General features: G+C 48.2%; 2 protein-coding genes across 4 annotated transcripts; both read right to left on the bottom strand.

Moving 5' to 3' along the window:
* Positions 1 to 779: 779 nt before the first annotated feature.
* On the bottom strand, positions 780 to 11,779 carry Gsdma (gasdermin A). 3 transcript variants are annotated; one of them, XM_090351689.1, is made up of 11 exons: positions 11,566 to 11,779; positions 11,114 to 11,294; positions 8,105 to 8,270; positions 7,174 to 7,270; positions 6,081 to 6,128; positions 5,389 to 5,415; positions 4,401 to 4,433; positions 3,709 to 3,863; positions 3,003 to 3,117; positions 2,139 to 2,212; positions 780 to 1,269 (listed from the first exon to the last, which is right to left on the bottom strand). In XM_090351689.1, exons 1-11 carry the CDS (start codon positions 11,777 to 11,779, stop codon positions 1,027 to 1,029), a joined length of 1,353 nt encoding a protein of 450 aa, XP_090207815.1. In that variant the 3' UTR covers positions 780 to 1,026. The 3 variants fall into 3 exon arrangements, with proteins under 3 accessions (XP_090207815.1, XP_090207814.1, XP_090207813.1); XM_090351688.1 differs by having other exon boundaries at positions 4,413 to 4,433; XM_090351687.1 differs by lacking the exons at positions 4,401 to 4,433; positions 5,389 to 5,415 and having other exon boundaries at positions 3,709 to 3,923.
* Positions 11,780 to 24,590: 12,811 nt separating this feature from the next.
* Lrrc3c (leucine rich repeat containing 3C) lies at positions 24,591 to 25,612 on the bottom strand. The gene has a single exon (XM_090351686.1). The coding sequence runs from the start codon at positions 25,580 to 25,582 to the stop codon at positions 24,818 to 24,820; it is 765 nt and encodes a 254-aa protein (XP_090207812.1). The 5' UTR covers positions 25,583 to 25,612; the 3' UTR covers positions 24,591 to 24,817.

The raw sequence follows: 25,612 nt of genomic DNA, 5'->3' as shown, positions 1-25,612 counted from the left end.
ATGTTCTTCTCACTTGAGAATCTGGATTTTGAAGTTGGGCGCAATAGCTCACGCCTGTAATCCTAGCTACTCAGGAGGCTGAAACCTGAGGATCAAGTTTCAAAGCCAGCTGAGCACAAAAGGACCTGAGACTTTTATCTCCAATTAACCTCTAGAAAATGGAAAGTGAGGCTTGGCTCAAGCATAGGGTGGTAGCCTTGAGCTGAAGAGCTCAGGGACAGCACCCAGGCCCAGGCTGAGTTCAAGTCCCATGACCCCCCCAAAAAAAAATATAGATTCTGTACCTTTGTAGTGCTCTGAGTGAGCTCTTTCAGCTGCCCTGAAGATAGTGTAGAGTAGTAGTATGCATGTATAACCCACAGGCACTAGAATAATGTCTGTTTACTCAAATTAATAATTTTTTATGATAAATTCTTTTTTTCTGTACTGTTATTGGGGCTTGAACTCAGGGCCTCCAGCTCTGCTGTTTTTTTCAGTACCAGCTGGAACTCTTCATCATTTTATTCATGCTCCCATGTATGATTTTTTGATAGTCAATGATAAGAGCCTTCAGGAATTTTTTATCTGCCCAGGCTGGCACTAAACTGTGATCCTCCAATCTCAGCCTCCTCTGTTGCTTAGGATTATAGGTGTGAGCTACTGACAGCTGAATCCTTATGATCAATTCTTGGAAGAAACAAACGTTTTGGTATATTCAATTCTGAGATGCCAGTCTACTAGTTCCTATTAATTCCAGTAAAGTTTATTTTTTGGAAGTGCAAAGAATTAGGATAGGAATTACATTTTTTGTTGAAATGGCTCAACATTTTGGAAGGAGTTAGGCATCAGCAGATGGGCTGGTGGGGCTGTGGTGATAGAAGACAAGTGACAGGAGACAGGTTGTGGGGGAAGGTGCGTTTGGTTTTTCAGGGGTGACAGGCAGGGATTTCAAACCCTAGCCTGGTGGCTCTGAAGTGAGGTGTCTGGAGGATGGCACATGGAGACTAAGAAGGCCCAGGGAGGGAGGAAGTAGGCAGAAAAGAAATTTTAGGAGGCCTTAGTCAGCAGCTGAAAGAGAGAGAGGCCAGCATAAAGGGCACAGAGGCGAGGGAGGGTATCTGGGTCCCACATGTACTGGGGACCTGATCTCTGTACTTCCAGGCCACTCAGCCCCACTAGAGCTTCCGTGAGGGTCAGGTCCTCTTCCCCAAGGGAGGACAACAGGTCAGGTCTCAGAGGGAAAACTCCCTCTTTATCCTGTAAGAAATTCTGTTCCATTGTACTCTCCACCTGCAAGGAACCAAAAACAGCCTAAAATTAGAAAAAGATCTGGGAAGCTCTCTCCTTCTCTCCTAAGCATACAAATCTGAATGAAGGGCTACATTTCCCTTATAACTTTTTCTTACAACTCCATTTGGGTCTTATAGTGGGCACTGCATTTATTTGGAGTTCCCTTTTAAAGAAGAATAAACATTCAGAAACATTAAATATTTGCTCACATTACTTGGTTAGGATTTTCTGTTCCTCGCCACCACCGCCCCCACCCCCCCAACCAAGAAAAGGCAGGTAGACTCAGATCATGGGTAGAAATTTAGCCTTCTACCCTTTTTTTTTTAAATTGGGGGTAGGGAGTGAGTGGTACTGGGGTTTTAACTCAGGGAAATTTCTTTAGCCCATTTTTTTGGGGGGGGGCTCAGGGTTGGTACTAATTGTACTACTCAAGTTGTACTACAGCTTGAGCCACCTGTCCACTTCTGGCTTTTTTTTTTCTGATTAATTGAAGACAAAAATCTGTCAGATTTGCTTGCCCAAGCTGGCTTCAAACCTTGATTCTCAAATCTCAGCCTCCTGGGCATCTAGTAATGTGGGAATAAACCTAATGTCTCTGTCTGCCTTTTGTAATGAGATAATAAAAAGAAAAAAGTAGAGAACAGTGAATAGGGCATGAACTCCTGTGATAAAGCAGGAGCCTCTGAGGATGCTTCTGCCATCTGGCTAAGTCTGTGTCTTCCCATTGGTTCCAGCTACTTCCTCCCAAACTTGTCCTGTTTTTGTCTTCTTTCTTTCTTCCTTTCTTTCTTTCTTTCTTTCTTTCTTTCTTTCTTTCTTACTTTCTTTCTTTGTTTCTCGCTCTCTCTTTCTTTTTTCTTTCTTCTTACCAGCTTCAGTTGCACTGGTAGGATCTTTTTCTCTGTGGATTTTATTAGAAGCTTCTGTTGGGCTTCACTTAGCTCTAGGGGGAAAAAAAATAGAGAAAGATATATTTGTTGCTGGTGCAGAAAGTTCATTTCTGATATTCTAGCCAGAACTGATTGATGGATCCACTTAGTCATTCATTTGTGGTTAAATGCCTGTTCTATGCCAGTTATTTTTTCTGGGTGTTAATAAAAATGATAATTCCTTCACTCAGAGAACATACAGTCTGGGGAAGAAGCAGAGTCTTAAGAGAGACAGAGCCAAGGGGTCTATTTTTTTTTTTTAAGTCTTTGGTCTTGGTATTTGGAGGCAGTCTTCTTAAGGGAACAAACAGCTTTTACTTGAAATACCAGAATTTTTCTAAGTGGAATATGCAGAGGCAAAGAAAGTACAGGGACTAGATCAGAAGATAATCCCCTCTGAGATTCAAGCTAACAAGTGGGTATTCATAAAATTAATGGCCTTAGCTTTCAATATATGGCTGAAAAGACTTGAGTTCTTCCCCAACCTCTGTTAGCATGCTATCTCAGGACATCCAAGATGACCAACGAAATCCTTAGGAATAGAAGATATTTTTCTATTTTACTTAATTTTAAATTTTAAGTGGTTGTATAAAAGAGTTTCAATTTGAAGTCAGATTAAAACACAATGCATCTTGATCAATGTCACCCCTCCAAGCGTTCTTCCCCATCTTCCCCAAGGAACTCATTATTTAAGGAAAATGTCAAGTATAATTTCCCTGTCAATCACTCATTCATTCAGTTGGAAATTCACTAAAGTGATTAATTTCTACCACTGAAAAAGTGAAGATCTTATTCCCCACATACCTGTTAGGGCACCGAGGAAATAGAGGATGGCGCCCATAGCCTCCTTGGACAGTAGGACATCTTTTGGGAGTGCCTCCAGGGTCACCTCGTGTCCCTTGTCCAGAGCCCCTTCAAGCTGTGTGGAAAGGTGCGAAATGAAGATAGCATAGCAGAGGGCCTGACATAGCACCTGACATGATAGTTCCTCAACTATTTGATTTCTCTATTTCTCTCATTTCTCCCTGGACTCTGAATTGTGGAACTATGGAAAGATTCTGGGTACCTTGCAGCAGCAGAAGTCTTCTTTTGGGGGGGGCGGGGGACTTGAACTCTGGGCCTAGGTGCTGTTATTGAGTTCTTCAGCACAAGGCTACTGCTCTACCTCTTGAGTCATAGTGCCACTTCTGGTTTTCTGGTGGTTAATTGGAGATAAGGGCCTCACTGATTTTAGTGCCCCGAATGGGCTTTGAATCTCGATCCTCAGATCTCAGGTGTGAGCCACTGGGGTCCAGCCAGCAGAAGGTTTTTGTGGTCTCCTGTCCACCCTCTGTCCCTTAAGGGCCAATGGTGGCCTTGGCACCCTGGGGGAACTTGGCCTGCCTTTGTGATTGTGTTCATCAGTTCTCCTGGTCTCTGGCCCACCTTGTATACTTCAGATCCATCCACCAGCTGCAATACCCCCTCGCCCCGCAATCTTCATCTCCTGATTTTCCCACTGTGGCCTTACCGTAAGCTCAAGGTCTTGAAGCTCTTTTTTCTTCCCAAGGAGTTTAGTGAGGGAGCTGAGCAGGGAGCTTTTCCCCACTTGACTCAGCTTGTCCACTTCTTGGGTCTCTCTCCAAACTTCTTCTTTCAGTGTCTTGAAGTCCTCATGTGCTTCCCCTATGGAGATAATAAGTGAAGCAACCAGTCCCCTCCCAGAGCCTCCACACTCAGCGTGTTCTCCCTACAGGAATGAGGCTTCTTTGCTCAGTCACTCTCTTCTGGGACCCATGCTCTGTTCCCCACGTGGGCCTGGCCTTGTTTATTTCCCAGGAAACATGATTAAGAAGTTGTCTTGCAGCCCTGATGTGAGGGTGGGGCAAGAAGGTAGGCCCAGCCCTGTTTTCTCATCTAACCCAAAAGGCCCCATCCTTCATTAATGCACAACTGACTTCCCATTCTGTATCTAATGACCTTGGTGATTGAGTGAAGGCAGGATGGGGCTACTCCGGAGAGCAGTGGGTCTGTATTCAGGATGAGGTGAACCAGACCCTGCCTTCTAGGAGCCTAGCATTCTAAAATATCCAGCCTATTCTGGAAAGAGTGACTCCCTGGATGTAGATCCAATCCCAGGACTTTGAACTCAGCCCTGTCTTCCCTTCCCTCCCCTCTAAGGTATTTTTCACCATCTTTGTGCAAAAGTCTTGGGACAAACACAAAATTCCTTACCAACATCAGATGCTTGGATAACTGAGAAAGAATGCAAGAAAGAAACCAAATACAAAAATGGATTAGAATATAATCTTTCAGGCAACCATCCCCAGGGGTGAGGCACTAAAGGATGAAGCAACATGTTCCATCTGTCTCCTGGGGGACACTATGTTCAAGAAACCCTTGCTCTACCCCTGGGATGAAGGAATGGGTCAGAGGAAGAGCTAATGGGGCTCCAGATTGAATTGGCAACCTTGTGACTCAGCTGCTCCCACCCCAGGTGCTGGGTGGCAGAGTGGCAGACATGTGCAGTCATTGCAAACAAGGCTTTGGGGACTTAAGATTTGAACTGTTTAAATGCTGGGGCATCTTCTCCAAAGATTTCTCATTCCATATCTTTTTCCTAAGCTACTGGATTGTCTGCCATGCTTCTGAGACAGCTGTTTGATCTGCTTTGCCATCTTTCCTGTCAGTAGGGAAGAAGACTGGAGGGTTTTTGTTTTGTTTTGTTTTGTTTTGTTTGTTTTTTGCCTGTCCCGGGGCTTGAACTCAGGGTCTGAGCACTGTCTTCGGGCTTTCTCAAGGCTAGAACTCTACCACAGGAGCCACAGCACCACTTCTGGCTTTTTCTTTGTATGAGGTACCAAGGAATGGAACCCAGGTCTTCCTGCATGCTAAGCAAGCACTCTACCACTAGGCCAAACTCTTGGCCCCCAAGACTGGAGTTTTTAACTTGAGTCAAAAAAAAAGGAAAATTGGGCCGGGAGTTTGGCCTAGTGGTTAAAGTGCTTGCCTAGCATGCATGAAGACCCGGGTTCGATTCCTCGGTACTACATACATAGAAAAAAGCCGGAAGTGGTGCTGAGGCTCAAGTGGTAGAGCTCTAGCCTTGAGAAAGTCCAAGGACAGTGCTCAGGCCCTGAGCTCAAGCACAAGACTGGCAAAAAAAAAAAAAAAAAAAGGAAAATTGCAGTGGAATGCAAGGAACACTTACGTGTGAACTTCTCTTCTCCCAGCTTTTCTGAAAACAGAAACAATGCACATTTCTCAGTATAAATCTTATTTCTGCCTTTTTGTCTAAAGCTATTGTCAAGGCATATTTGCCAGTGATCATTACAAAATCACAGGAGATCCTGTTAGCACATCTACCCCATAACTTGGGAGCACATATGGCCTCCCGGTATTCTTTTGCCTGCATGTCTGTCTCCTGTTTGTTTTTTGTCATGTGGCTTGAACTCTGGGCCTGAGCGCTGTCCCTGAGCTCTTCAACTCAAGGCTACTGCCCTACCCCATGAGCCACAGTGCCCCTTCAATTTTCTGGTGGCTAACTGGAGACTTTTATGCCTGGGTTGGCTTTGATCCTCAGATCTCAGCCTCCTGGAGTAGCTAGGATTACAAGCGTGAACCACCAGCGCCTGGCCTCTGTCTCCTGTCTTTGGGTTTCTCTGTCCCTCTTGGGCAGTATCTATAAATCTCTACCTGGTCTCTGTGTTTTGGTTTCCTTGCTGGGCAATATTTATATATCTCTATCCATCTTTCCTAAAGTGGCTATTCCTGAGCACCTAGGAAACAAAAGCAAGGAATCCTAGAAGAATTATACTATCTTCTACTAGAATGGAGGGACTTTTACCAGATAATGTTGGGGTAGATTAGAAGGTGTGGGGGACCAATGAGCTGTTTACTAACCTCCAGGAGGGAAAGTCTGCATACTGTCATTGTAGATATGTGGAATATCTGTAAGATACAAGCAAAGGAGACCAGGAAGCTATTGTCAGCTGAGCTGCCCTTCCTTCTCCAGTCTCAAACCCAAAGGCTTTGATCTTGCCCCGCAAATGTCTTAACTCTTCACCCATACCCTCCCCCCTCACTGCTGTAAATTGTAAATTCTCTCTCTCTCTCTTTCCCTTTCCCTCTCTCTGTTTCTATGTCTCTGTGTTTCTATTTCTTTGTATCTCTGTCTTCTCTCTCTTTCTCTTCCTCTCTTTCTCCCTCTCTCTATCAGTCATGGGCCTTTAACTCAGGGCCTACGCTCTGTCCCTGAGCTTTTTGTTGTTGTTGGTCGTTGGGCCTGGGTGCTGTCCCTGAGCTCTTAGCTCAAGTCTACCGCCCTACCCCTTGAGCCATAGCACTACTTCCAGTTTTGTAGTGGTTAATTGGAGATAAGAGTCTCCGGGCTGGCTTTGAACTGTGATCCTCAGATCTCAGCCTCCTGAGTAGCTAGGGTTACAGACGTGAGCCATCTCACCTGGCTTGTTCCTGCGCTTTTTCACTCAAGGCTAGCACTGTACTACTTTGAGCCACAGCTCTACTTCTAGGTTAATTGGAACTAAGAATCTCATGGACCTTCCTGCTGGCTTCAAACTCCACCTTCAAATCCCAGCCTCCTGAGTAGCTAGGATTACTACAGGTGTGGGCCACTGACATCCAGCAGCTTCTCTTCTTTGATAGCATCGTCTTTAACTTGTTCTCTTGTGCCGGCATCAGGGTCTGTTTTCCTCTTTGGTTTCTTGAGAATAGAGGCTTTGCTTAACTGATGTTTGTACTCCAGCCTATGGCTTCCCCAATGTTCAGCACTCAGAGGTAGATACTCAGAACCCAAGAGCCCCTCTACCTTCTCTCTAGAATCAGCCCTCAGAGTTCTGTCTCTAGCATTGGCTCATACAATACATTCTCACCTCTGTCCCCTGACACTGCCACAACATGGCGCTCTAACACCTCAGTACCGGGTAGGGGGGCTCAATTCTTGTCTGGTGGAGAGAACAAGCTTGTTTCTGCTTACCCCATTCCTCTTTGCCATTCACCATCAGCTGCCTCACTCGAAAGGCCAAGACACAGCCTTTGGGGATGGTTACAGCCTCTTTGTGGTTTACAGAGCCCTAAGATTACACAACAGGAATTTGTAAGTCTGCAGATATCCTATATATGAGACATTGGGGATGGGGAAGGGAAGACAGGTGGGAGAGGGGCCAGGCTTGAGAGTGTATGGGAAAAGAGCAAATGGGAAATCCATCAGTGGTGGCCTCTGTCAGCTTTCTCCCCAGTCTGGGTTTCATGGGATTGGCTCCCTCATCTGTAGTGATCATCTGACAAGCTGTATCTCTTCCTGTTTTGGACACCTGTAGGGAACTGGACAGACCTGCTCCATTACCTGACTGTACAATATCTTCTCCAACCTCTAAATTTCCATCCATCCTCCTCCTCCTTCCACACAGGCCCTGGTTCCTTCTTCCTGGTCACCATCAGTCCCATATGCTACTCCATTCAGGAAAGCTTCCATGACTAATTCCTCCTCTTGGCTCCAAAATCCCAGATCACTCTGGGTGAATAGACTTACTAGAAACAGATACTAAAGCCTTCCTGTTTCCACAAAAACTTCCAAGCCTCTGTGTTTCAAGCTATGGGCTTTGTACATGGGCCTGAGAACTTCTGTGAGCTCTGATCTTCAGTACCAGAGGGCAAAATGATGGGTGTGTTTCCCCTTCCTCCATATTCTTTGTGACATCTATCCCAGGGCTATGCTACTGACTAGAAAAGGGCTCAATGTATATTTGGCCAATGGAGTTGGGACCTTCAGTAGCAATGAGATAGAATGGGGTCTTCTTGTCCTGAGTGGGCACTGATGGCATAAAGAAAATGAGGCCTCTGGGAAGGGTGTGTGTGTGTGTGTGTGTGTGTGTGTGTGTGTGTGTGTGTGTGTATTTGAACCAAACCTGTAGCCCCAATGGGGCAAAGAATGGGAGGGAAAAGCAGCCCTCTGCCTTGCCGGCTCTCTCCAGAGTGACCTCTTCCACTGTCTCTACCACTTCCATGACCACGTACAGATTCTCTCCTCGATCTCGCATTTCCTTCAAGAATGGATTATCTGCTGCCAGCTTCCTGAGACAGGAGAAGAATAAGAGAACTGTAAGAGCTCCTCTCCCCTGGGGCCAGGCCTCAGTTTCCTGGCAGTTAGACATCAGGGTGTCAGGGAAGGAGAACTCAAGTCAGACTAGGGCAGGGGTTCAGATCACCCGTCTCCTGGCAGAGCAGCTTCTCTGAGTCTGACTTGCCTCATCTATAGAATGAGGGCAGTGACACCTACCTCTAGGTGTGCTGAGACAAATTGGGTAATAGCCAGTCACAGCCAGGGCCTCATGGTTCCTTCCTTCCTTCCTTAGTTCAGCGACAGAGCCTCCTATCTTGCTTCCCTGTTCATGTCTTCTGGGATGCTTCTTCCCATCTCTATCCTCCTCTCTCTTGTTCCCTCCATTTGCTCCATATACAAACATGTCTCTGCCCCTAAAAGTTTTACTTCCTTTGATCCTGCTACTCCTAATTGTCACCCTATTTCCTTCTTTCACCTTTCTGCCAAGGATCTCCAAAGATGTGCCCGACATCTTCCTCCTCACTTCCCACTCTGAAGTCTTTATAACTTGGTGTTTGTTTCCACCATGTAGCTGAAATCACAACCAACTCTCACCCATCAGGGAGAATATGGTCTTTTCCCTTTCTGTACCACACCCAGCCACCCATCCAATGCAGTCTTCTCTTGCTTCTGGTCACATTAGACTGCTCCAGTTCTACTCTCGTCTTTCTGTCTCCTAAATCTTACCCATTCTGTCTGCATCCTATTTTCCAATTTTTATTTGGTTCCCTAACTTTTATGTTCTCTGAGATTCTGTTCTCATGTTTCTGCTCTCTAAGCTCCATCCAAGTCTTCCCCAAGTTCCTACAGTTTAAATCTTCATTTTGTTGGCTACTCCATATGTAACTTTACCCTGAGTTTCTTTCTTGAGTTCCCAACCTCTATTTTCTTTCCTTTTCCTTCCTTCCTTCCTTCCTTCCTTCCTTCCTTCCTTCCTTCCTTCTTCCTTCCTTCTTTCCTTCCTTCTCCTTCCTTCCTTCCTTCCTTTTTTTGCTGGTTGTGGAGCTTGAACTCTGGGCCTGTTGCTGTCCCTGAGCTTGTCAGCTCAAGGTTATTGCTCTACCACTTGAGCCACAGTGCTACTTCTGGTTTTCTGGTGGTTAATTGGAGGTAAAAATCTCACCGACTTTTGTGCTTGGGCTGGCTTTGAACGTGGTCCTTAGACCTCAGTCTTCTGAGTAGCTAGGATTACATGAGTGAGTCACTGGCGCCTGGCTCCAGCCTCTATTTCGAACTACCTTGTTGAGTTTTCTCAGCAGTGTCACAAACTCAAAACCCCAAAAGAAACTCACTTCATGGAGCCACCTGTCATTTGTTATTTCACCTTGAATACCTTGTCATGTTGCAACCTGGGTCAAAGCTTAGAGTCATTGTTGCCAAAACCTACATCCTTATCCTACCAATTCCAATCCATTCTATTTGCAACAGGCTTTGCATCCATTCCCCCTTTCATTCCAGCTGTCTTCCCCCTAGCCCACACCCTCCTCCTCACACACCTTTGTTGGATAGGGACAATGTCCTGCCTGGTCTTCCTGCTTTAAACTATTGTTCTTCTTCCTCTATGGAACTTCTGGCCAGACTGGTCATTGGTCATGAGACAGAGCACTGCCAGTCTCCTTGGTGTTTACAGGTTGACCTCTGGCCTGGCACCTGGTTCCTGCATGCACTGGGTCCACCTTCGAATTCCCAGTTATTCCACTCGTACTTTTTCCGTGCCTGCCGTACTGACTATTCAGTCCCCCACTGGGTTTTAGAATGTGTGCTTTCAGAATGCCTTCTTTATGCCCAGCTTCTGCCCACCACACAAGGCCTAGAAGTGATGGGGTGCCACCTCCGTCTGTTCTTTCCTTATTTCCCGTGCCAGAAGCCCTTCCCATCTGCCATGGGACTCAGCTGAACCCTTGCATGGTGCTTACCACTTCTTTTGTTGGTGGTGGTGGTGGCAGAGCTTGAACTTGGAGCTTGAGCTGTGTTCCTGAGCATTTTTGCTCTATCACTTTGAGCCACAGGGCCACACTTCGAGGTTTTGGGGTTTTTTTTGTTTGTTTGTTTGTTTGTTTTAGTGGTTAATTGGAGATAAAAAGTCTAAAAAGTCTCATGGGCTTTCCTGCCTGGGCTGGCTTTAAACCAGGTCTTCAGATCCCAGCCTCCTGAGGAGCTAGGATTGTAGGTGTGAGCCAGCAGCACCCGGCTTTACCACTTCTTGGTTTCGATTGTAGTGGAAACTACTTTCCACTCTCCGTGACTACTGAGTTTTTAGGAAAAGCTGTTCTAGGTGCATCTCAGTAAATAGTAGGATACTTTACAACTCACTAGATATTTACTGGGTGACCTCCCAAGCACCCCAATCTCATCTGCTTACTTTAACCCCTACTGAATTACTTAAAAGGCAGGTTCCTTATTAAGACAAACATACGTAGTGTCACCTCAGCCACACCCCATGTGCCAGCATCTTCCAGGGTGTGTCTGGGGAAGGCTTTGTTTGTGGAAGCAGCACGCTGTGTCCAGTGCTTCCATAGGAAGCAGTTATAACCACCCCACTCCTCCACCTTCTAGCCTTATTTCATAGCCTTTGGGTTGAATGAGTATGCAGGGATGGGGTCATAACCAGAAGGAGTAGCTAGGAAATAGCTTGGAGGTGCCATAGGCCAAAAGGGTCATCTTGAAGGGTTCTCCTGGCGTGACCATTCTGCCAAGGCTTTTGCTGCAAAGCTCTCCACCATGGGGACAACATTGCCAAGGGTTTTGCTTTTTCCATGCAAAGTTCAAAGCAACTGTTCCCTGCACCACCCAATCCCAGCCCGTCCACTCTTACCTCTCCTTGTGCAAGTTCTCCAGGGCCTTGGGTGCCACGCTGAGGGTCTGGACCTCCAGTGTGCTGTTCCGGGACAGCCCTGCAGTTCCCTTCACCTTCACTGTTTTGGGCACATCCACCTCTCCCTCTACCCGGGCATCCAGCATATTTTTAAAGCTAAAATTCCCAGAGTCTGTTGGATCTGTGGGAGAGGAAGGACAGAAGAGCTGTCTGGAGAGATACCCCTAGTCTTCCCACTACTAGTAAGAGAGTGTGTGTGTGTGTGTGTGTGTGTGTGTGTGTGTGTTAAACTCAGAGCTTCAGGCTTACTAGGCAAGTGCTCTGTTCACAAGAGCCACACCTCTAACCCTAATGACATGTAGTCACCCGGGCTTAGAGGGGCATCTGGACTCTCCTTGTGGGGGCCCACTCAGTTGGATTCCCTCAGAACCCAGCCCCTTGCCTGGGCTGACCTGAGGGTGAGGAGCCGGGCTCCAGGACATCCAGGAGGGTGTAGTCAGTGCGGACGTAGCGGGCACCCCAAAAGAGCGTGCTCTTCCTCTTCCTCAGCACCAGGCAGAAAGGATGGAAGCGCTTGAAGTCGATGAGGCTGTCCAGAGGCGTCAGGTCCCCTCGAGGGTTTAGCTGTTTGGCCAGGGCCCGGGTGACATTTTCAAATATGGTCATTGTCTCTGTCTGTGGGGAGATGGAGACTGTTGAGGACACCATGACACCTGGGGAGATCTCTGCAGTGAGGGGTTATCTGGATTCTTAAAATGTTAGAGCCCTAAAGAAGCCAAGGAGTCCTCACATGCGTGTGCCAGTACTAGAACTTGAACAAGGCCAGGGTTCAGTTCCTGAGATGTCTCTTTTTTCCCTCCTCAAGGCTAGTGTTCTACCACTTGAGCCACAACTCCACTTCCAGCTGGCTGTGCGCCGTGATCCTCAAATCGCAGCCTCCTGAGTGGCTAGGGTGACAGGCGTGAGCAGGAGTCCTCATTTTAAGACTAGGAAGCTCCAGAGCCTGCGCAGCTGGCCAGCGCCCCTTTCTTGATAGAGGCACACTTGCCTGGATCTCATCTTTCCTTCACACCCCGTCCTAACTCATGGCTATGGGTAGACTATTCTTCCAGATATCACACAGATTGAGCATGTTGATGCACTCTGCCTGCCCTGCCTGCCTCCCCCCCCTCCCTTTCTCTCCTCCCTTTCTTTCTCTCCTCCCTTTCTTTCTTTCTTCCTTTCTTTCTTTCTTCCTTTCTTTCTTTCTTTCTTTCTTTCTTTCTTTCTTTCTTTCTCTCTCTCCCTTTCTTCCTTCCTTTCTTTCTCTTTCTCTCCCTCTCTCTCTCTTTCTTCTTTCTTTCTTTCTTTCTTTCTTTCTTTCTTTCTTTCTTTCTTTCTTTCTTTCTTTCTTTCTTTCCATTGGGAACTGTTCCTGAGCTCTTCAACTCAAGGCTACCATCCTAACCCTTGAGCTACAGCCTACTTCCCATTTCCTAGTGGTTAATTGGAGATGAGTCTCATGTTCTTTAGTGCCTGGGCTGGCTTTGAACCACAATCCTCAGATCTCAGCCTCCTGAGTAGCTAGGACTACAGGCCTGAGCCACTGTGCCTGGCTTGCCTTTGTTTTTTCTGTTTACAATACCCCATTCCCAATAACAAGAGTCACTCTTTGTCCTTTTTTTTTTGCCAGTCCTAGGGCCTGGGCACTGTCCTTGGACACTTTTTGCTCAAGGCTAGTGCTCTGCCACTTGAGACACAGCACCACTTCTGGCTTTTTCTATGTACGTGGTATGGAGGAATGGAACCTAGGACCTCATGAATGCTAGGCAAGCACTCTACCCCTAGGCCAAACTCTTGGCCCCACTCTTATTCCTTTAACACTTAATTTGGGTCAAACCTTGAACACTCCTTCCCTCTCTTTGGCATCCAGTGAGTGAGTACCTATGTTCCCCTTCTGGAACACCTGCCACTTTGCCTTGTTATGATTTGTGCACCTGACCCTCTCACCCACCCACTCCACTGTGACTTCCCTGAGGGCAGGAAATGGGCCTGAGTCATCTCTGCTGCATCAGCATCGGTGAGGGGCCTGGTGCTGAGAGGGAGCTTGGTGAATTGTGTGTGTGGCAGGAAGAAAAGAAAGATGAGTGGAAGAGGCCCTGGGAGATATACACAGGGGTTAAGAGGACGTTAGAGAGCGCAGAACCTCTAAGAGCTTGAGAGTCACCATCTTATGTCTCTGTCTTTGAAGTGCAAGTCCAGGTGTTCTATATGGATGGCCAGGAGACACACCCAAATTAACCCATGGGTGGAAGAAGATCCCAGCTTCCCTGAAAGTGCCTCGGCCTGTCCTGTGGTACCTCACAGACACAGGGATTTAGGGGGCACAAGCACTGATTTTGAGGGGTCATTGTTCCAGTGCCAATGTATACCCAGGAATGGGTGGAATGGCTTCTTGGGGTCAGCTGGGTGTACCCGGAAGGGCTCTTCACCAGAGAGGCATTCACAGGCCACTCCTTCTTCCTTCCTGAAGGCCTACCTTCAGGATACCTAACACTGCATTCTAGGAGACTCCTATGCCCTTCTAGGTTCCAGTCATCTCTAGAGCCCTAGAATGCCGCCTGCCCTCTGCTATCATCAAGTTCTTACCGGGATCGACGCTGGGTCCTGTGGGGTGGCTGGCTGTAGAGTGAAGGCCCAAGACTCTTCTGCTCTGTAGGTTGAGAAAATGATAGTCCCCTGTCAGGACAGACTGCCCTTCTGCCTCTGTGGAGGCAGGGATGTAGGCTTCCAGGGACCCCGCCTGCCCCAGTGACCCCACCCCCTCCTGCTCTACTTCCGGGAGAACAGCATCAACCTGTTCCAGGTGTGTCCTGCCTCAGGGCTCGGGGCCTTGGCCTCTTAGAGGATGAAGGGGTGGCAGACAGGTGCTAGTGTAGGTGGGGACAGCCAGGGCTGAGTGAGAGGTAGTGACATGAAGGTTTCCTCGTGGAAACCTTTGGAGTACAATGTTGGGAAGTACAGGTGCCCATGTATATATGTATGCACATAGGTCTGAATGAGTAATACGGGACACCTCCGCGTCGATTTCTTATCTTTCAGGTTCCTCCCTTTCTCCCCACCCCATGCTCTTCCTGTAGCTATCCAACACTTGTTTCTCCTTTGACAGCTCTAACCATTGTTTAAGTCGTTCAGGAAGCATCTGGGATTCATGACAGGTCATGCAGATATGATAAGGGGATAAGAAATCTTTGTGTGTTCAGAGATTCTAGCAGAAAAGAACTTTCCTCCATCATTCTGTGTGTTGGCCTGAAGATCCCTCCCTACCTTATTCTTTTTTTTTTTTTTTTTTTTTTTTTTTGCCAGACCTGGGCTTGAGCTTAGGGCCTGAGCACTGTCCTTGGACTTTCTCAAGGCTAGAGCTCTACCACTTGAGCCTCAGCACCACTTCTGCCTTTTTTCTATGTATGTGGTACTGAGGAATTGAACCCGGGTCTTGGTGCATGCTAGGCAAGCATTCTACCACTAGGCCAAACTCCCGGCCCCTTTTGGCTTTTTTTCTATGTATGTGGTACCAAGGAATTGAACCCAGGTCTTGGTGCGTGGTAGGCAAGCACTCTACTACTAGGCCCAACTCCCAGCCCCCCTCTCTCTTTCTTGTGTCAGTACTGGGCCTTGAACTCCAAGCCTCGCATTTTTTTTTTTTTTTGCCAGACCAGGCTTGAACTCAGGACTTGGGCACTGTCCTTGAGATTTCTCACCACTTGAGCACCACTTTTGTTTTTTTCTATGTATGTGATACTGAGGAATCCAACCCCAGGTCTTTATGCATGCTAGGCAAGTACTCTACCGCTAGGTCAAACTCCAGGCCCTCACTCAGCATTCTGATACTGTACTACTTGAGCCATGCCTCTAGTCCAGCATTTTGCTAGTTAGAGATGAAGATTCACAGACTTTTCTGCCTGGGATGGCTTTGCACCTGGGTCTTTCAGGTCTTAATTTCCTGAATCGCTAGGATTACAGGTATGAGCCCTGGGCTCAAATGAGTTTTCTGTTGTTTAGTGTCCCATGCCTCTGCTTGTTATGGAGCACTAAATATATGTGTGTTCATATACAGAGGTGAGTCATAGCAGCGATAGTAGTAAAGGTGCCTGTTATGGAGATTCAGATGTCTCCGGGTAGGTCAATCAGATCCTGCTCTTCAGCCTCTTCTTGTAAGGAATTTAAAAGGGGCCTTTACTCACAGGCAGGGCTGTAGATGACAGATTAAGGGATTTACAAGCCCATATATGTATCTATGTATACACACAGAACTTGAACATACTTGAGCCTTCACACCCTCACCTAAAAGGCTTCCTTAGCATCACTTATATAAAAACATGGCAACCTGAAAAGACAGTAGGTTTGATCTTTCTTGGAGGTTTTCTTGAGGGCTTGGTGGTCAATGGGGAGGTTAGACTATCTCATACTTAATTCTTAACTCCCTAAAATCCTCATTATTCCACTTTTTTTTGGGTGCTGGATCTGGGACTTGAACTCATCGTCTGAATGCTTCTTTTGCTCAAGGCTACCTCTACTACTTTGAGCCTCAGCTCCACTTCCAGCTTTTTGGAGTAATTTATTGGAGATAAGTATCTCATGGACTTTCCTGCCTTGGCTGGCTTCAAATTGTCATCCTCAAATCTCAGCCTCCAGAGTAGCTAGGAATACAGACATGAGCCACCAGCACCTGGTTCATTCTTCCATTTCTAACTTCAAAGCCTCATTCAACATGACAGAACACATAGCCTGTTTCTATAGCCTAAAAACAACACTTTGCTGTTGTCTCTCTGGTAGACATCCCTTGTCTTTTGGTTTGCCTCATTTTCCATCCAATGTGTTTTCTTTTTATATAGCTTCCAAACATTTTTCTTCTAATTAATAGGTTTAGCCATTGCTTATGGTCTCAAATGCCATCCATTTACTTTTTTTTTTTTTTTTGGTCTGTCAAGGGCCTAGGTGTTGTCTCTGAGCTCTTCAGCTCAAGGCTACCATCCTACCCCTTGAGCCACAGCTCCACTTCCCATTTTCTAGAGGTTAATTGGCGATAAGAGTCTCACATTCTTTAGTTCTTTAGTGCTCTGGCTGGCTTTGAATCATGATCGTCAGATCTCAGCCTCCTGAGTAGCTAGGATTGTAGGCGTGAATCATGCTTAGTTCTTTTAATTTTTAATTAACCTTAAAAACACGTTATTGTGAAGGTGATGTTCAGAGGGGTTACAGGTACATCATTTATGGAATGAATATATTTCTTTTTTTTTTTTTCTTTGCCCGTCCTGGGGCTTAAACTCAGGGCCTGAGCACTATCCTTGAGATTTTTCCTCAAGTCTAGAACTCTACCACTTGAGCCAAAGCACCACTTTCTGGCTTTTCTATGTGTGTGGTACCGAGGAATCGAACCCAGGGCTTTGTGCATGTTAGGGAAGCACTCTACTACTAGGCCAAACTCCCCTCAGGGAAGGAGTTCATTTCTTTTTGAACCATTTTTTCACTCCCAGTTTGTCCCTCCCATCCCCATCCACAAACTGTATAGTTCATTTCCCACATAGTGTCTAGTGAGTACCATTGCTGTGTTTGCTCACCCGTTGTTACTCCCATTTCTTTTCCTTCCTTCCTTCCTTTTTTTTTTTTTTTTTTGGTGGGTCATGGGGCTTGAACTTGGCCTGGGCACTGTCCCCGAGCTCTTCAGCTCAAGGCTACTACCCTACCCCTGAGCCAAGCCCCACTTCCCATTTTCTAGAGGTTAATTGGAGGTAAGAGTCTCAGGTCCTTTCATGTCCGGGCTGGCTTTGAACCTTGATCCTCAGATCTCAGCCTCCTGAGTAGCTAGGATTACAGGTGCGAACAACTGTGCCTGGCTTGTTACTCCATTTCTGTGCCCCCCCTTACTCTCCCAAAGACAAATTAACAAGACAAAAGTAGAAGACATTTCTCTTAATATAATTCCCTCTTTTTTCCTTAGAAGAGGCAGGGATAGGGGCTTGGGTGAGTGGGAAAGCGTTGTGGGTCATTTTGTCCCTGTCACAGGGGTACATGTGTGTTTTGTGCTTCTACCTTTCTCTTTGTTTTCCTGGATTTTTGCTTCTTCTCCCACCCCACCTCTGAATTTCTGTCATCTGCATTGATCAGTCATCTGCAATCCAGCAGATAGTCCTGGACTGAATGCTTGCCGTCCCTTAATCAGCTTCAATGGAAGATGGGCCCTCTCCCCGCCCTCTCATCAACCTATTACATCTGCACTTACCCCTCAGTTTCTTCCTAGTGTCTAGGCTCCTCCCACTGGCTGAGGGCCAAGGTTTCTGGTCTATTTCATCTCTAAAGATCTAGAAAGCAGGGGTTTAGTCATGTACATGTCTGCTCCCTTTGAGGACCCAGAAAATCCAGACACCTGGCTGTCTCTTGAACCTACAAGTCTTACTCGTTTTCATTTCTTCTCTTCCTCCTTGCTTCCCTCTGATGTCTCCAGCCTGTCTTCAATCTCCTATCCCACCCCCACCTTGCCCCCACCTCATTGCACCCCTCTTCTTAACTGCCTAATGGGATTCTGAATGCTGGGCCCAGAGAGCATTTATATCTCTGAGAGAGAGAGAGGGTGGGGGGGGGAGAGAGAGGGTGGGAGGGAGAGAGAGAGAGAGAGAGAGAGAGAGAGAGAGAGAGAGAGAGAGAGAGAGAGAGAGAGAGAGAGATAAGGGCATGTGGAGTGGGGCAAGCCTGAACGCAATGAAAATGTCCACGTTAGCCAGGTGCAGTGGTTCATACCTGTAATCCTAGCTACGCAGGAGGCTGAGATCTGAGAATGGTGGTTCAAAGCCACCCCCCCCCCCCCGGCTTTTTGCCAGTCCTGGGGCTTGAACTCAGGGCCTGGGCACTGTCCCTGACCTTCTTTTGCTAGCATTCAACCACTTGAGCCACAGCATCACTTCTGGCTTTTTCTATGTATGTGGTTTCTAGGAATTGAACCCAGGACTTTATGCCTGCTAGGCAAGCACTCTACCATTAGGCCATACTCTTGGCCCCAAGAGACCTCTTATACACCCATCTCCCATAATCTTAGAGAAAGATCACAATGCCCCTTTGGTTCCATAGCCCACTACACAGAGTGCTGGTTTATATCTTGAAGAAGAATCTGGAACAGAATTTAAATTTCATGGATGGAAAGGTTTCACATATCTGATAAGAACTCTTTTATTCCATTAAAAGTTAACACTGAGATGGGAGGCTGTGGGGACGCAGTCGCTGAGGCAGGTGGCAGGCTTTGCTCTCTATCTCCCTCTGGTGGTCATTCTAGGTAAATGACGGGAGACATGTCCTTGATGGGTCTATTTCTAAATGACGGGAGACATGTCCTTGATGGGTCTATTTACACCAATTAAGTTTGTGATTTGTGTGAGGTTGCTAGGAGATGGACTCAGGAAAGTACCTTTTTGGGAACCTGTAAGTTTGCCTGACCCACAGAGTGTTCTGAAGGCACAGACATTGTTTTCTTATTCACAATCCTTGTTGATTTTTTCCATTAGGAAGGAGGCAATGAGAAAAGGAGTCTAGAAGGGTGGAAGTTACCAGCCTCAACAAGAACAGGAGGAAGCTGGCACGGTGGGAGTCAGGGTTCAGAAGCACATTTTATAGGCCACGGGCCCTATTGGTAGGTTGTGGGGCAGCTGATACATTTTGAAGCAGTGACCCTTCATAAAGACATACTCCCAGATCTTCTTTGAGCAGAAGATGGTGTGGCAGGAAGAATGCTCCTGAGGGGAGGTGTTTTATAGTTCACATGGAGCAGAGAAGTTTTGGAGTGTGGATTGCAGGTTATTGACCAATACATTCACAAATTTTTCTCTTTGAATAGAGAATTTTTCTTTCTTTCTTTCTTTCTTTGTTTTTTTTTGCCAGTCCTGGGCTTAGGCTCAGGGCCTGAGCACTGTCCTTGGATTTTTTCTCAAGGCTAGAACTCTACCACTTGAGCCTCAGCACCACTTCTGGCTTTTTCTAAGTATGCGGTACCATAGAATTGAACCCGGGTCTTCGTGCATGCTAGGCAAGCACTCTACCACTAGGCCAAACTCCCAGCCCATCTTTCTTTCTTTCTTCCTTCCTTCCTGTCTCTCTTTCTTTCTTTCTTTCTTCTTTCTTTCTTTTCTTTCTTTCTTTCTTTCTTTCTTTCTTTCTTTCTTTCTTTCTTTCTTTCTTTCTTTCTTTCTTTCTTTCTTTCTTTCTTTCTTTCTTTTCCCAGTCCTGGGGTTTGAACTCAGGGCCTGAGTACAGTCCTTGGGCTTTCCTCAAGGCCAGCACTCTACCAAGAGCCACAACACCACTCCCGGCTTTTTCTGTGTGTGTGCTACTGAGAAATCGAACTCAGGTCTTGGTGCATGCTAGGCAAGCACCACCAGGCCAAACTCCCGGCCCCTCCTGTGGTTTAAACCCTGCCTCCTGCCCCGGAGTGCTTCCCTTCCCTCTCAGTTCCCCCTCCAGCGTCTTAAGCCCCACCTCATTAGTTCTCCCCCCTCAGCCCCGCCCCGAGCGTAACAAGCCACGCCCACCGCTCCCATTTCCCCCCCAGCCACGCCCCTAGCACCCTAAGTTCTCCCCCACAAGTCTTAAGCCGCGCCTCCCGCCCTATTAGCGTTGCCCAAACCCGCCAGACTTCCCTGAAGCCTCCTTCAGCCCTGCCCTCAGTGTGTGCTCTGTCCCGGCTAGAGCATGCTTGCCTCTGCCAGCCCTTCCCCTCCGGGACTTGGTCCTCTCCTCTAGCCTGCAGAGCCGGGACACCCCTTGTGTTCCAAGGAGAGAGTGTGTGTGTGTGTGTGTGTGTGTGTGTGTGTGTGTGTGTGTGTGTGTGTGTGTGTGTGTGTGTGTGTGTGTGTGTTGGAGGGGGAGGTGGGAATTGCATTTTACATCCACTGGAGCTCCTGTCCATCCACTTGGGTATTTAACTCAGCATGGGAGGTCTGGGGTTTCCTGGAGCTTCCTTTCTTAGGCATTCCTAGCCAGAAGTCAGATATAAGGGGCAAAGCCCAAAGAGGAAAATATTCTCTCTCCGTGCCCCCCCCCAACTCCCATCACCCTTATTTCTGTGTGTCTTTGGAGCTGGCTCTGAGGTGTGGAACTGCCTCTAGGATATCTGCCTCTCCTCCTCCTCTTCCTCCCTTTCTCCCTCCTTCCTCCCCCACACCAGGGTCCTGCCTGGTACCCTGTTTTCCTAGTGTTTAGTTGCTAGAGGTCAAAGGCTCAGGGGGCTCCCAGAGACAGACTGATGGTGATGTTGAAATAACCAGGGAAAGCAGGGCATGGTGGTTCACACCTGTAATCCTAGCTACTTGGGCGGCTGAGATCTGAGGATCGCAGTTTAAAGCCAGCCCAGGCACTAAACAGTCCATGAGACTCTTATCTCCAATTAACCACCAGAAAACTGGAAGTGATGCTGTGGCTCAAGGGGGAGGGTGGTAGCCTTGAGCTGAAGAGCTCAGGGACAGTGCCCAGGCCCAAAGTTCAAGTCCCATGACAAAGAAAGACAGAAAGAGTCAGGCAAGGGAGCAAGGAGAGGAAGATGGAGGACATGATAGAGAAGGGAGCCTTAGGGAAAGGCCGGGAGACCCGCAGGAGAAACTGACTGGCAGGAATCTGCAAATCCCAGGCTATGATCAGTCTCCTCCCTAAGCATTAGAAATCTTGGGTAGGTTGTTGAATTTAGCTTTCCTTACAGGTTTTGTGTGAGATGATTGTTGAAAAAGTCCTTGAGAAAGAGAAAAGTACTATTATGAAGGAGCTGGCCCAAGATGACCAAAGTTGCGGGGGAGGGTGGGGTTGCGTGGGAAAGAAAAGACGGGTATCCATGGGTGGGCTGGGCTGGGAATCGGTTCAGAGATCTGCCTCCAGCCTTGCCCCCGCCTCTCCAGTAGGGCTTGCTTCAGCCTGTAGACAACCTTGGCCACTATGGGAGTCCCTCTCTCCATCCTCCAAAGCTCCTGCCAAAGGCTGCTCTGGTTTCTTCAGCGTCCTGGGATGGCTGGGGTGAGGCTGGGTAAAGCTCTGTGTGTAGGACTCTCTTCCCGTCTCAGCTGCACCTCTGGGCCCACCTTTGTCTTTCTTTACCCCTTCCTAATCTTGTTCCATTTGAAGAGTATCACAGGGGGCCAGGGGTTCTTGGAGGTTTAGTATTGTTCTTTCTGATGTCCTGTGCAATCTTGTCTCTAGGCCTTGGGTCCAGCATGCTCGACTTGTTTGCTCTTTTTTGTAGATAGCAATAATAATAATAAAAAAATGCTCCTGTCTTGTGTCTGGGGAACAACTTAGTCTAATCAGCTTCAGAACTCCCCAGGCAGAAAGAACACTGATACTTCTTTTGGTCTGGGAGTTTTTCTCCACTCGGCTCATTTCACTCCCCCTCAGGCTGTGCTGCAGCTCTCTGAGCATAGAATGTGCCTTCTGCTCCAGGCCTAGGCAGGTGCCTGTTCAAATCTTCTGTGGTGAGCTGAGTTTCAGCTTCAGCTTCTGGCATTTTCTTCCCACCAAGTTTTGACTCAGAGTTCCCCTACTGGCTAAGGTGAAGGAGAAAAGAACCAACAAAGCTTTTCCCGTTACCTCTCCTCTCTTCTCATCTTGTCCACCACTCTTGTCTCCTTGCTCTCGAGAGAGAGGAAAAAGTCAGAGTTGGAGGAAGACCAAGGAGAACTGGAACATTTATCCTGGCTTAGGAACCTGGCTCTCTACAGACCTTAAAGATGGAGTTCTTGCCACTTAGGACAAGAGAGAGTAAAGGAGGCTCCAGAAACAGCATAGATGGAGACACGGCTCTGTTCCCCACAGGATTACACAACCTATTTTCCAGAACCAGGATGATGATAGGGAGGTGAAGAGACTGAGGCGAGGGGGCAGGTTCTGAGAGTGGCAGGGGAGGATGGTTAGTGGCTTTGATAGGAATGGGGCCCAAATCCCAGGACCTGGGTCAAGGTGTGGCTGCAGCCTGAGCTTTTCCACGCCCATATCTGAAAAGAACTTGAGGACCTCTGAGCATCCTTGGACTTGAAAGAGGACCAAGTTGCCTTAGAAAAGATGCTGGGGAGCAGATCCCAGATTTTTCTGGATGAGCCAAGCTGGGGATTCCTGGCCAATTACAGGGAGCTCAGGCTCCTAAGCTGCGTGTGCTTGAGTGATCTAGAGTGGAGGGGATGCTGGCAAGGAGTTAGGGAAGCCAGGCTGGGACTGAGGTATGGGGGAAGGTGATAGACCCCTTTCTGTCCCCATGCAGCCCCAAGCTGGAACACTGTTCAATGGATGTTATCTTCAGTTCCTATGGGACTCCCATGTGCCTCTCCCAGAGATGTCATGGAGGCCCCTGGGATAGATCAATTTGAATAGAGGCAGGAAGATGTGGTATGTCTGCTCCTTTCCATTTCTGGAGAAGCCATTTAGAGAAAAGACAGATTACCAAGAGACTTAACAGCTTTCCTGTCCTCATCCCAGTGCCAGGGAGGCTGAAGAATAACTGATAAACGATGCCTCAGCATTCCCCTCGCTCCCTCCTCCCTGCTGGCCTCCCCTCCTTCCCTGTAGGCATCCTGTCAGCCTCTGTCCTTCCAATGCCATCCTCACCAATGCACAGCCCCTGGATCCCAGATAGTCAGACTCTGGTGTTGAGGGCTGGGAAACAGGCAAGGAGGAGCTGGACTTCAGCCCAGTGGGAGCACCTCCAGCAGAGAGGCGGAGAGGAAGTAGCTCCATCCTCCTCCCACCCCTCCCAGCCAGGTTACACATATACAGTAAGAGGAACAAGAAGAGGTGAGGGATGTTCACAAGACTTTATTGAATTGCTTAGCGATGTCAGGAGTCAATCCCTGGACCCAGGTTCTCTATTCCCTGACCCCTAGCCCAGTTCCAGAGAAGACTCTCCCTTTCTCTCATGGGAAAAGGCTCAGGAAACAGACAGTGTGTAAAGAAGAATGCAGAAAGATAGGGAGTCTCTCTGAAAGCCACTAGAGGACCTTGGGCCAGGGGATGCCCAATAAAGGGGTATTGGGAATTGGCTGTGGACAAAAGAGGCAAGAAGTGTGGGGAGGAGGTGTGGCTCATGTGGTCAAGTGTCAGCCATAAGCAAGCTGACACTGAGTTTAAGTCCTGCTACCAGAAACAAAACAAAACAAAAAGATGGGGAGTGGGGGGAGCACATGGGCCCTTTTCAATCAATATACCCCAGTTTTCTCACCTCCCCTCACTTTTTTTTTTTTTTTTTTTGTCGGTCATGGGGCTTGAACTCTGAGCCAGGCCGCTGTCCCTGAGCTCTTCAGCTCAAGGCCTACCCCTTGAGCCACAGATCCAATTCCTGTTTTCTAGTGATAAATTGGAGATAAGAGTCTCATGTTCTTTAGTGCCCAGGCTGGCTTTGAACCTTGATCCTCAGATCTCAGCCTCCTGAGTAGCTAGGATTACAGGCGTGAGCCACCTCCCTCTGCTCCCCTCACTCTTTACCCTTCCCTGCGCTCTCTTCTTCCAGATCCAAGGGAGGTCTTGTCACTGTTCAGATGTTTCAATTTGTCTCATATCTTCCTTTCTCCCCCCATCTCCCACATCCGTCCCCAGTACTGGTGTGTGAAATCGGGGCCTCAAGCTTGTTAAACTGAGATGATACTGCAGAGGAGTATCTCTAGCTGTTTTTCACTGGTTATTTTTAGGATAGGGTCTCATTTCCTTTTCCTGAGCCTCAGTTCACCTACTTTTAGCTTTTCCAGTCATAGCTAGTACACAAGAGTGCACTATCACAACCAGCTTTACTCTGTGGAGTCTCACAGACATTTCTGCCCCAGCTGGCCGCTAACCAAGACCCCCCTGTTCTCAGCCTCCTAAGCCACTGATGTCTAGCTCTCTTCTTTGCTTAGGTACATAGCTTTTCATCCTTCCCTTTTTTGTACCCAAAGTCATCATTGTCATCAACATTATGCGCTCTTTTTCCACCTTTTATTTTTTTTGCTGACATTGGGGCTTGAATTTACAGCCTTATTCTCACTAGGTTGGTGCTCTACCACTTGAGCCATGGCTCCAGCCCTGTTTTTTGCTGGTTATTTTTGACGTAGGGTCTATCTGCCTACTTTCGGGCTGCTTCTTGCTGCTGGGGTCACAGGCATGATCAGCATTCTAGCTTCCCTCTGTGAAGACAGTCTTATGGACCGGGCTGGTCTGAGAGAACAGGCATGTGCCAAAGCGACGGATGAGGAGTCTTGTAAACTCTTTTGCCCGAGTTGGCCTCCAAACATGATCCTCTTGTTTTCAACCTACCAAGTAACTAGCCAACGTGCTAGTTTTCATTCTTTGTCAATTCACACATCTATGGTGAGGCCTCTGAGGTCCCTTATAGGCAGGCCCAGGCTCCTCTACTGTGTCCCCATAAGCTCTTGCTTCCCCCGCGTGCAAACCATCTAGGGTCATTCTCTGTTCTGTCACCACCTGGTGACAGTGGGGGGGTGGAGAAGACAGAGGGCTTGGGGACTTTGTTCTCGGAGACTAGCACAATCCAGGTACAGAACAGGTTCCTCAAACCCAGCTATCAGAAATGGTGCCACGCAAGAGAGGAGATATTTTAGGGGGGAGACCAAGTGGTGGAGTGAAATGAGGGCCTGGAATGGGGCAGCAGAGGAAGCAGAGGGTCTGAAGGAAAGGCCAGGGCACAGGGCTGGGGTGAGGGATGCTCTCTGCTCTTCAGACCATGGTGCTGAGGGTGGAGGAGTCCTCAGAGCGCACAGGCAGCACGGGGCCCTGTTTGAGTGGTCGTCGGGACTCATCCTGGTTCTGCCATACATAGTGGATCAGATAAGCCGTTACCAGGATCAGCCAGCCCCCCATGGTGACCAGCAGGGCCACATCAGTGTTCCTCTGGGCCCCACCTCGCCCTGTCCCACACAGCTCCTCCTCCCTGGCCAGCAGCAGGAACTCCTGTCCCACAAGGTCTGGTCGGGCTCCTGGGCCACACATGATGCCTGGCCCAGTGCCCGGTGCCAGCCTCACCTGCCGAAGTACTTCCTGGAGAGCACAGTCACAGAGCCATGGGTTGGCAGACAGGTTCACTTGGATCTGAAGCCCCACAAAGGCTTCCACGGGCACCGAGGCCAGCTGGTTGGCAGACAGATCAAGGTGGCGTAGAGTGCCTGCCAGGCCCTGGAAAGCAGCCCCTGAGAGGTGGGCAAGGACATTATGGGACAAATCCAGCTCCTCTAGGACAGGCAGGTGCTGGAAAGCTCCAGCTGGTACTGATGCCAACTGGTTAGCATCCAGGTAGAGCTTGCGGGTGTCATTGGGGATGCCAGTGGGCACAGAACTCAGGCCTGCCTGGCTGCAGCGGAAGGTCCGCTCACCAGCTTCCTCGGCCACATAACAGCCTTGGGGAGGTGTCGGGGGGCTGGGCACAGAGCCCCCCATGTCTATTACCAGCAGAAGGGGTAGGAAGTGGGCAGCTGACAGGCACATGGCCACAGGTTGGCATAATCCTGGAACAGG

This window comes from Megascapheus bottae, chromosome 17, assembly GCF_031878675.1.
Source record: "Megascapheus bottae isolate mThoBot1 chromosome 17, mThoBot2.hap1, whole genome shotgun sequence".
NCBI lineage: Eukaryota > Metazoa > Chordata > Mammalia > Rodentia > Geomyidae > Megascapheus > Megascapheus bottae.
This window is presented reverse-complemented; position numbering and strand designations above follow the sequence as displayed.

Coding starts and splice junctions, on each gene's coding strand:
- Lrrc3c (XM_090351686.1), bottom strand. CDS start 25,582: ATGTGCCTGTCAGCTGCCCACTTCCTACCCCTTCTGCTGGTAATAGAC.
- Gsdma (XM_090351689.1), bottom strand. CDS start 11,779: ATGACCATATTTGAAAATGTCACCCGGGCCCTGGCCAAACAGCTAAAC. Junction 4,434..5,388: donor GGGAGAAGAGAAGTTCACAC/GTAAGTGTTCCT, acceptor ATTCTTTCTCAG/TTATCCAAGCATCTGATGTT. Junction 3,118..3,708: donor TTCAAGACCTTGAGCTTACG/GTAAGGCCACAG, acceptor CTTTCCACACAG/CTTGAAGGGGCTCTGGACAA.